Below are 11,973 nucleotides of genomic sequence, written 5' to 3'. Positions count from 1 at the left end.
ATATCTATATATATCTATATCTATATATAGATATCTAGATATATCTATATAGATATTTATATAATATATATCTATATAGATATTTATATTTTTATATATATATTTATTTATATATATATATTGACTTAAGTTCACTCTTATGGAGTCATATAAATGTTCATCTGTCTTGTTCTGAACTTGGATTTCATGACATTGACGTCAGAAAAAGCTGCTTTACAATGGTCAGACAACAGAGCGGTGCCCTCCTCAATGTTTTCTTCATTGTGGTGCAAAATATTAATTTGTAAACCAAAGCCACATGTGAGATGTCACAAGCATGAACAAAAATCAGCAGGCCTACCCTGTTTGAAAATATTCAGCTGCATAATATACTAAAATGGAAATGAAAATATAAGTCATAGCAAATATCAAATAGACCAATCGCTGGGTTTTTGTACAAATAATAAAAACGTAAAGAGAACAAAAATAGCAACAAGCCTCTTCTTTTTTTTTTTGGAGAAAACTGCTGCACAATGATCAATATGTAAATGAGAAATATAAAATGATCACTATATTAAATTTTTTTTTAAATAGGCCTATCTCAGAGAATACTTCACAGTTGTGCAAATAACAGTACAAATGAAAACAGAACAAAAATAACAACAGGCCTACTTGCTCCAACAAAAAAGTAATTACGATTTCTACTAAGGTAACCAGCTCCTTACCAGACAAAGTATTGGCTCCGATGTAGCCCTGCACACCTCTTGCAGGTTTTATGCAAGTAACACAAGCCTACCAACAGCCTCAGGGAAGCCCTGTGACAGGAAACAATGTTGCCGCTCCAACTGAAAACCCTTTCAGAAGGGGAACTGGTGGCTGGTACCAAAAGATACATTTTTGCCAGGTGGAACAATGCTGGAATTACAATTTAATTTTCCTTCCACCGTTTAAGAGGATCTGAATCACGATCTACGCTGACTCACTTCAAGTAGTTTGAAAGTTCCTTTTCAACTGCTCTCTCCGTGTCATTGCTCTCCACTCTAGCGGTTCTCTGCTTGAAAACTCTTGCCAGTGACTTCTTCTTCTTAGCTGTTGGTGGCACTGCTGCTTGATCTGCAGGTTTGGGCACAGCTGGTTCAGGCTGACGGATGCCTTGATCGACCAGCAGACACTCCATCTCCAAGACAGTTTTGTGTTTCTGTGCATAGATTTTTTTTTTTTCCCCCTTGGGACGTATTTTGCCATGGACCATGGAAGCATAAGTGAGGCCATGTCCAACAGGTCACTAGTGGCTGGGTCAGCATACTTGGCAATCCACAGTGCAGGTCTGGATTGATTTGCACAGCTCACAATCGCCCTCTTCATGTACCAGGAGACTTGTGTTGAAAAGGTGTAACAGAGGTCTGACATATTAAAGGGTAACATACTCCTCACCTGACAGAGCATCAGCAAGCCCTGAAAGAGTTTCAAAGCCTAATGTTTTTCCAAATTTACCTTATAATTGGCGGCTGTGGCTCAGATAGTAGAGCTAGTTTCCCACTAATCAAAAGATTGATGGTTTGATCCCCGGTTCCCCCTATCCACATGCCAAAGTGTTTTTGGGCAAGACACTCAACTCTGAATTGCTCCTGATGGCAAGCGAGCGCCTTGCATGGCAGATCCATTAGTGTGTGTGAATGGTAAACACTGTAAAGTGATTTGAGACCACGAAGACTATAAAGCGCGATATAAGTGGTGACCATTTACCGTTAAATGTTTTCTTCCTCAATATTGTCAATAATGTTTGCATAATGACTGGTTGAAGTCTCTTATGCTTTGACCATCTCCTAAAACTCTCTGAACCTTCTCTGCCAGTTCATCCTCATAGTCCTCTGGCAGGAAGGCAGCAAGGAAGTAGTCATGAAATTCCATCCAAGTGTGGATTTTATGGCTGACCACAGTCCCATGCAGCACATTCTACAGGGAGGTAATGAGTTCCTCATCTGTGAGCAGAAAGACAGTCAGGAAATCCTCCCACGCTTCCAGGTGTTGGAATGTGTCGGCTGGATCATCCAGTTCCATCTCTGTTTAAAAGGTGCCTTTCCCATGAACCTGCTCTTTAATTCCTCATGAATGGTGGATCCTCCCAGTGATGGCATGCCTGGTTGTGCAGTGGTTTGTAACCTGGGTTGGTTTGAAGCAAGTCGGGTTTTTTCTCCCTTTAAAGCCTCAGTGTTTGAACACCTGCACGGCCAAAGGTGGTAACTTTAGTTGCTGTTATTTCAACCGACAGTTTATGTATTTTGTTTATGCAGTGGAAGAGCTCCTTCTGCATATAGCAACAGCCATTTGGGTTGTTGTTTCTAACTTAGCTCTGTCAGTGCTATGGTTAGTTGTTGTTAGTATGAGGTTTTTTTTTTTTTTTCTCATCTGTTCCATATGTTTCTTTACCTCCTCAACAATTTTCTGTCGCTTATGCTGAATCCTAGATCCAGAAAGATATAATCTGAGGCAAAAGTTGAAGGCTGAGGTCTTCCTTTTTCATACTTAAAAAAAAAAAAAAAAAATAATTATAATAGTAATATTATAATATTGTAATAGTATTTTGATGAGCTCAGGGAGTAGCACGATCAGGGAATGAAGTGAGCATCATGTCCAACAGTGAGTATGTTGTGGACGGTGATTCTTGAGCAGGCACTGGATTTGACAGAAGAGACTCCACTGATCCTCGTTCCACTTTACACGTCATATTAAGGATAACAGTGGAGCAAAAACAGTCGTGAGGGAAAAGGAATAAAACACAAAATGATACATTTATAAATACTAAAAGGAATCCAGCCTCATTTTGAAAACCAAGAATTTCAAGTTTATACAGCATACAAATTGAAGTTACTTTAAGTAAATAAACAAGTAAAGATTTAGAGCTGTGACGAGGTAAAATAACATTTGGTGTGACTACAACTTGGAAGTAGCAAAAGTAAAAAAAAAGAAGTAAAAAAAAAATCTAAGTTAAATCAACTGAGAGCCGAAACTTGAGAATTTAAGTTAAATCGTACAAATCAAAGGAATTGTGTTGCTTTGTGAGTTTCGAACAACAATTAGAGCCCTCAGCTTTGGTTTCCTTTGAGAAGTTTGTCTTACTGGGTGTTTCCTTTACATCTCTGATTGTCTTGCTTGTGTTTCTTTGCCTCGCCAAACTTTTTTTTTTTTTTTTTTTTTTTTACATCTGTTAACAGATCTTGGCAAATAACTTTGAACATAAAATTATTATTGCTTGTATAGAAACATTCGGCAAACCCATTAAAGTAAGACCGGTTTTGGTCGTAAGGCCAGAGATGAGCTCTTCATACTGGTGGCTGGATTGTGTGTGTGTGTGTACCCAGAGCTGTGTTGAAAATAGGTCAGAGGAGGAGAGAGACAGTGAGAGAAGAGAGAGAGAGAGACCCCCTCTGAGAGCCACAACCTGGTTCTGATCAGCACATTCCATTTGTCATTACAGTCACAATGCTTCCTCACTGCCAGAGGGGACTCGGGTTTCACGTTTTATTTTCTGTAAGAACAAAACTAAAAACAACAACAACCCTTTGCCCTCTGAAAATCATGGTCATTTTTGCAGTTATAGTTTTCTGATTGCCACACACCTACCTACCTCCCTCCTTCCACCCACCCACATCCATTTTTTTTAAAACTTTTTATAATGGACCGTCAGACTTTTTAATGCTGCCTCAGAGTCTTTAAAAAATAAATGGCACAATCTGCTGGTCAGAGCAGTGATGTCATCATGAGTGCAATAAGAAACGCATCAGTGTCCTAGATGAAACCCTTCGTCATTAGTTTGACAATTTTCAAACTATGGTCCACACAGTAGTTTTTCTCAGAGCTTTCAAATTCCTTTCACAGTCATCCCTAAACAGATGGTATTTCCATTCTTATGTCATCTAATAGCCCACGACCTTTCTCCATTACAACTGACCCAAAAGATGCTGTTTAACCCTCCCTTTAAAAGTAAGAAATTGACCATGAGTTAAGAAATTGGTATTGTCTAATTACTGGTTCCGTGATCAATAATAAACTTGCACACTGAAACCTTGTCGTAATTTTTAATTCACAAGTTCTTAACATGTCATAAAAGACATCGGATGTTTCTCAGATCACAGTCTATCAATATATATACATAATTAATGTGTAAATTTGGAGGGGCACTTTGTTTCCCCCCAACCGTTAAAAAGAAAATTATCCACTAAATTAATGTGCCACTAAATGTGTTTTTTTTTTTAAATTTTATTTGGGTTGTAAAATGTATACTACCTCCATTGATCACCTCTCTATAAAAGTTAATGTATCTTTCACCTGTTTGTGATTTATTTTGGAATCTGACATTTAAAATCCTTATAAGATCTGATTGGCTTTCAAAATAGCAACATTTTTGAAGCTGTACTGGAAGCAGTCTGAAGACAGTTGGATTTGATCCAACGCATACAACATTTTTGCAGTGAACTGTTGGATTGGAGTTATAAAGAATGAATGATGGCCATTTCACAAACAACAGCAGTGTCAAGTACCAGCCCCTTCAACCGTTCCAGAAAGCCATGAGAACATCTGCACTTTAACCTCTTTCCACAAGAGGTCAAACAAAGGAGAAGTGGTCTTTAACTAGACATGGGTGGGGGAAGGTTCCCTGTGCACATTCCTCTGCATATAACCAAGTTTATGGGGTCCATAAAAAAAGATGATGTCAGTGAATTATTAAACATTTTCTAAAAAAAAAAAAGGCATGGCTGGTGTATGAAACAAACATAAATACAAAATAACCATTATATACAAATAAATTTTGGTGTTTTTCGACAGTGATTTTTAATAATTGTTTGCCCAGCATTATTTTGTGATTACAGGATGACTTTTCTCTTGTGCAGACTTTTCTTACAGTCTCTTTTTACCTATTGCAGATGTGACTCAAACACACATCTGAATTTCTTTAACACAGCTGATGGTACCAGTTATCTACGGTGATATGCTGTTTGAATTAACTGAGCATGAGGATTTTGCTTGAAACAGACCTCGTAAAAAAAAGGCATGCTTTTGCCTTCCGTACAATGATTTACAAGGCTCTTACCAGGATCTGGCTCTAGCTGTGAAATGCTGAAATGATGTAAATGACTGCACATGTTATTCTCAGTGATTAGCAGGTTGTTTTAAACAACTTCACCTGGTTGCATGAAGCAAACAGATATTGATCAGTGTATGCAACATCAAAGCAGTTTGTACCACATAACAACCCCATTCTTAAAAAAGGTCCGTTGTTTTCCATGTACCTTTCCTGGACTATTATTATTATTGATATTCAACAGCAATATCCAAATGTGTTCAAAGAGTCAACAGTTCCACAGTCAGAGATGGTAAAACATTTAGCTTGCTGGTCAAAAGGTTCATTATTCACTGTTGCCTGTCTTTGAAACAGAGCCTGTTTATGGAAGTGTCAGTTTCTCTCTTCTCTGTTTAAACACAGGGGTTAACCCCTGCTGAGGGATTTGGAGTCACCTCTTTATCATGAGCCCCAGAGATCCAGTGGTAGCAATCGGTGGCATTTTTGTTCCGCGGCTGAACTCCACATCGGGTGAAGTAGACAATACCCAGTGCAACCATCACCACAATGATGATGCAGATGGGCACAAGGAGGCCCACCAGGAGCCATGTGTTGCTCTGTTTCTGCCCCACGTCTTCCTGAACAGAATCCACGATGTCAACAGTGGCCCCACCCGTGCTAAGGGGTGGCTGGGAAGTAGTAAGTTGGGTGAGAACAGCAGGGCCTTGAGAGTGTGCGATATCCACATAGTCCTTTTCCTCCTTCCCAAACTCCTCCTCTGGGAACAGAACATTTTCCTGAAGAAAGGACTCTTCTTTTTCAGGTCTGTAGTGGTAGCTAGAATCTGTAGGTATGTTGTGGTCTGTGACTGAATCCTCTGGATTTCCTGGATTCTGGCTGGAAGTGGAAAACACCGCCCACCAATCCCAAGCTCCCTCAGAATCAGTCAAGGTGGAAACAAAGGGAAGAGCTGTAGTAGTATCCTCCTTGACATCTTCGTACCAGTCTGGGGTAGTGCCGGTGCTGCTGGTGGGCTGAGTCATGATGGAGGTGGTGATGGTGGTAGACAAAACTATGAGTTCAGGCTGATATGTCTGGCCAATTTCCAACCAGCCAACTGCATCCATGTCTTCCTCATTTTTGTCAGGCCCCTGTGTCAGAGGGTCCAGAGCTGAATAAAAGGGCAATTCCTCCTGTGGGGCACTGGTGACCCAAATTATATCAGAATCAAAAACTCTGGGTGGATCCGTCAGCCAATCCAGGGATTGCTCCTCCTCTTTAGGCCAGCCAGTGTAGCTCTGCTTCGGATTCCAGTCGTAGTCCACAGGGTCCCATGCAGGTCCAGGCTGGTGGGTGATCCAAGGAAAAGGCGGAGTGACAGCAGACAGGTTGTCTCCTTCCCTTCTCTTCCGACATGAGTAGTTATCGGACATAACTTCATAGCCCTCCTCACAGTAGCACTCAAATCCGCCCTCATAATTCGCACACATCTGCTCACAGGTCCCAGGGACCTGACACTCATCTGTATCTTGGCATCGACTGGGCTCCCCAGGCACCAGGAAAAAACCCAGATGGCAGTGGCAGATATGAGATCCCAGGGTATTCTCACAAGCATGGTCACATGGGTCATTCATACACTCATCTATATCCTCACACCCACTTTCAACCTCTGGTTGATAACCCTCCCAACATTGACATTTAAATGTCCCTGGAACGTTCTCACAAAGCTGCTCACAAGGACTCTGGAGGCACTCATCTACATCTAAACAGCCACGTTCATCTGGTGCAAGCATGTATCCATCAGGACAGGCGCAACGATAGCCGTCTGAAAGGGGCACACACTCAAACTCACAGGGGGCCCCTTGACAGATATCAGACAGCTCACAGCTCTGCCCATCATCTCGGAGTTGATATCCATTTGCACATTCACAGTAGAAGTGAGCACTAGCTGGCCGGCAAAAATGCTCACATCCACCGTTATCCTGGTCACACCAGTTGTGTGACACGGAGAGATCAGAGCAAAGGGGGGATTCTTTGGACCACCCCACTGAGCCATCTTCCCTCAGCGTACACAAAACTGACTGTTCCTCCTTGATGCCTGCGGGGCAGGGTACCGTAGCAACAGATCCAAATGGTACATGGGTTAACAGTGTGCTCAGAAGGTTAAATGGAGTGGTGTAGAGGGCGTTGCCTGCCCCCTCACTCCACAAGGGAGGACACATTCCTTTGTAGGTATATTGGCAAAGATAGCCATCTACAGGAACTGAGCAAGAACCATCCAGCCACTTGAAGTTATCGTTCTGCTCTTGAGTGCTGTAGCCCATAACCACACAGCGAGGCATCGAACACATACTAGTGGAATCCTCTTTTTGCCAGTTTGTATACTGTGTGTCCTGGTCACCAGTAGTCCAAGAGAAACCTCGCAAAGGATGCGTGGCGATGCACTGGCGAGGTTGGCGCTGGAGGCCAATCCATACTCTTACTTTGGTGCGCAAGTGGCGCAAGTCCAGTGTGGAGAAGAGAGTGGCGATAGTGGTGGCGTCCTCCCTGGATTTGATGTTAACAAGGTTGCCACCTTTCTCTTTGCAGGCTCTCCATGAGTCCAGGAAGGTTTTGCGTTGGAAGTAGACCACAAAGCAACCATCTGCATCACACAGTGCATCCCTCTCCCTCAGGTCCTGACCCAGGACTGAAGAAAATCCAGAAAGCAAAGCCAGCAGGGATGTCAAGAAAACAACAGCAGCACTGCTCACCGGGGAGCCCATTCTTTTTTTTTTAAACTGAATATATATCTCAAACTTTCTCCACAATTTGATCCCCCTGCCTTTTGAAAGGTTCTTTTAACTGACTTCTTTTAACTTCTCTGCCTGTTTTTGTTGCCTATCTGAAAGTTTCTCCTTTCATTTGCACCTCCAGTTTCTTCACTGTCTGTCTGTGCTCTTCACTCTACTTTGCTGAAACAGATCTGTGGTTGAGTTGAGTGCATGCAGATTGTTCCGAGATTTCAGAGCGCTGGGAGGGAGGGGAGAAAGAGCGGGGGAGGGGTGGGGGGGTGGTGGGGGGTAGGGGGGTATAGCAGGAAGGAGTGTGGAACGAAGGGGAGAGACAGGGGGAGTTGAGGAAAAGAATTGTATGTTTTTGGAAGAGGTGGGGGGGGGGCAATATGTGAATGTGTGTGTCGGAGTGGGGGAGGAGCAGCGAACTGTGGATGTCTTTCTTTTTCAGAGCATGTCATATGGTTTTCATAAACCCTGCTCATGGACATAGTTTGGTACTCTGTCATTTGCACACACACACACACACACACACACACACACACACACACACACACACACACACACACACACACACACACACACACACACACACACACACACACACACACACACACACACACACACACACACTTGTGTGGCTATCCTTGTGAGGACATTCTTTCACATAATGCATTCCTTTGCCCCTAACCTGAAACATAACCATCACATCAAGGTGTCTAACCCCAACCCTTACCATACCTCTGACCTAATTCTAACTGTAAAACTAAGTCTGAGCACCTAAAACAGTCCTTTGAAAGGGTGAGAAAGTGTCAACCAGCCAAAATGTCCACACTCCCATGGTTTAAAACTAAAACACAAAGACAGACAGTACAGACAGTGATATACATAACAAAATGGCACTTGAAAAAAAAAAAATTCTCGATCACTTATAACTCAAATGAGACCAAGGAATGATTTGAACCGACTTCCCAGCAATTCATAAATTATTTTGTCTCCACTTCTTCAGCCTCGACTCTATGTTCCTTTGTGTATTATTTCTTTAATCTTCTTTACATCGCACGATTTAGACCAGTGGGCTGTTAACAAACTTTTGGCTCCATACAATGTAATGGCAAAGTTTCTCCACATACAAATTCAAGTTCACTCACTTTGTCTGATACTGTTCATGTATATCTTCAGTGCATGTGTGTCTGGGATGACTTTTTCAGTTACAAAATACACCTCCTTTGATTGTTCTCAGGGGTAATATAACAAAAGACCCAAGGTTGGACCTGGTATCTGTCTATTTCCATAGATTTCCAAACGGTAGCTGTTGGAGGAAAGAGGTTGAGGAGAAGGGGATTTGGGGTTGGATGGAGGTGGGGGGTGGAGGGGTTCAGTAGCAGAGTCCTGTGAGTCTGTCATAAATCCAGCTGACTGTTTCAGAGCCCATACTGTGTCCTAAGCACCTCCAGTTCGAGTTTTTGAAATGTCCACCCAAAAGAAAAGAAAACGTTTAAGTGCACCTTAAGTTAAAATGCAGTAAATGCCTGTCGGTTGGCATGAAAAAGGAGGACTACAGAAAACATTTGGTGATCGACCACAATTTCCAATTTTTTATACTTGGTTTGTAAAAAGGACCGAAGTAGATATATTTAAGTACCAACTCAACTGCGTCTGCAGAATCAGAAAGGATTAAATGCTGGCACTGAATTCTTGATAGTCTTGTGTACTATATATACTATGTATCTTTGATCAGATATTGTATGTATTCCAGCTATTTACTATTATATCTCCTTAATGTGGGAGACCTAGGGTACGAGAGACAGAACCCCCCTCCCTCCCCTCCCCCCCACAAAAACCCCCCCAAAAAACCAAGCAGCAAAGTCTGAGAGATCCGAACTTTTAGTCCTGATATGGGCCCCAAACAGGGGAACTCACACCTTCCATTAAGTTTTTCTCTTTAGTATTGCTGTCCGGTAACTATCGATCCCAAAAATTCAAGTTAATGTCCCTTGAGTTCTTTTTTCAGACCTGACAATGCTCCAAAGGATATTGAACATAAAAGTGCCGATGTCTCATTAGTACCATAAAAGAAAAACCTCAAAACCCTCTTTCGTCTATCCAATTTTCAATTCAAATTCACAACCTCTGAATTTAAAATAATGAACTACACAGCATTTGAGAATGACCTTAAATATATAAATCAAACATACATATGCTCGCAACATATAATACCATATAAAGATCCATCGTATACATAAATTTAATATGTCTGTGGATACATTTTACGATGGGTTTTTATGTTTCGTATATAAACTTATATCCTTAGGGTGTATGTATATGATACAATATATATATATATATATATATATATATATCCTTAATTGTAACATCAGTCTTAATGAAGGGGCATATATCATATATTACATTTCCATATGGCTTCAATGGCCCCTCGGATGCTCCACTTACCAAATTCATGGATGCACATTGCCATGGTAACAACACTAACAACTGGGCAAGACGTACCAGCCTTATCACATGATGTGGAAGTTGATGCGTTTTTTTGAAAGCTGAAGCAAAATGAGCATTTTAATAAAAACAAGAAAGGGTTATTTAATTATGATGATATTTACAGAACTACAGTGACTAAAAATAAACGACAGTAGGTTTGTAGGTGAACTAACAAAGAAAGTAATGTTACGCCGCATAGCATTTCAAATTATGCACCAAATATTCCCTACTGAGATGGCAAACTTGTGTTTTTAGGTCTTCTAAAACCCTTCGCAAATGTTGTATGTACAACGTACAAATACCAGGACAGAGCGAACAACAATACAGCAAGTAATGTAATTTAAGTTAGTTGGGTTGTGGTTTGGCAAACTGTCACTGCAAGTTGCTGCTAGAAAGCTGATATTGCAAAGGGGATGAGACAGTTTTCCAGAGTAAGCACACCAGCTCCAGAGAGCAATACTCGCAGTACAGTTTCAACACTCATTTGAAACAGCCTGTTTAATTAATGTGGTTCTCCTGCAATGCTGAAAGTGGTGTCTTCTTCCCTTTTTTTGTGTGTGTTAAGTCAGTTGAGAGTTTTACAGTACACACACACACTGAAATACTAATCTGATGAAGATCCTGTTTGTAACAAGCTGGTAACAGCCATGTTGCCCGTGATCCCCTGCTCGTGTATGACTAGAGTGAAGCACCTTGGAGGCTTGTATGGTTGATGTTAAGTAGAATTGTCAGGATCCCCATCTTTCCTAGTGTGTTTTCTCCTCTGTTACACTCTCCTTTTCCCTGCTTGTTTCTGTCTTCTCCTTGTGTCATTATTTTTGAAGCCATGTGTTAGTGTGGATGTGTGTTTGTGGGTTTCCACCCTCTCTCTATGCTCCTCCCTTGTGTGACTCCTCGGGGCAGGCTGGCAAAGTTGCACTGCATCTCCAGTAATCATCTCCTGACAGTAAATCAACCCCCCGGTCTTCCGCAAGAAGCTGTGTAAGTTTGATGTTGATCAAATTCCTCATCTGTTTTGACTTCAGTCAGTGCGTTTGCCAGTTGCCCCCTTGTCTGTGCTTCCTGAAGTGTTCCCTGGAGAATATTCTGCAACACCTTCCTGCGCTCCCCATCCTCCATCCACAGAGACTACTCCGTCCACTTCCCTGCTACGGCCTGGTCTCAGTTTTCTACCCTGCTCTGCTTCACACAGCTTCGGCGCCAACTCTCAGCTTGCCAGCTCAATCACCTGCTTCTCGGCTCACATCAAGACGAACGTCTTCATCCTGCCTCCTCACTCACGTGCGCCCGGACTCAGCTTCTAGTCAGCCTGGACCTCAGCTCACCTCATTCCACCAGCTCTCCGTATTTCAGCCTCCTCCAGACTCACCTGCCAACCCAGAACCTATAAGCCTCTGTCTTAAGTCTTCACATACTCACCTCGGTTATTCCAGGCGGTCCACTGGACTTTCCACACACACACACACACACACACACACACACACACACACACACACACACACACACACACACACACACACACACACACACACACACACACACACACACACACACACACACACACACACACACACACACTCACCTGGCCAAACCATCAGTGAAACAAAAATTTCAAAATTTACCAGTGTGGAGATTCCCCCAAATCTTGCGTGTTTGCACTAA

The 11,973-nt window shown here is 42.1% G+C and overlaps 1 protein-coding gene across 1 annotated transcript; it reads right to left on the bottom strand.

The window, feature by feature from the left end:
• Positions 1–3,585: 3,585 nt before the first annotated feature.
• Positions 3,586–7,990, bottom strand: cd248a (CD248 molecule, endosialin a). Its single transcript, XM_069720739.1, has one exon. It carries the CDS (start codon positions 7,804–7,806, stop codon positions 5,455–5,457), a length of 2,352 nt encoding a protein of 783 aa, XP_069576840.1. The 5' UTR covers positions 7,807–7,990; the 3' UTR covers positions 3,586–5,454.
• Between the last annotated feature and the right edge of the window lie 3,983 nt (positions 7,991–11,973).

The sequence above is a fragment of the Brachyistius frenatus genome, unplaced genomic scaffold (genome assembly GCF_029030835.1).
Source record: "Brachyistius frenatus isolate BFR_SWC_R1_liver_20210118 unplaced genomic scaffold, ASM2903083v1 Contig_248, whole genome shotgun sequence".
In the NCBI taxonomy this organism is placed as follows: domain Eukaryota; kingdom Metazoa; phylum Chordata; class Actinopteri; family Embiotocidae; genus Brachyistius; species Brachyistius frenatus.
This window is presented reverse-complemented; position numbering and strand designations above follow the sequence as displayed.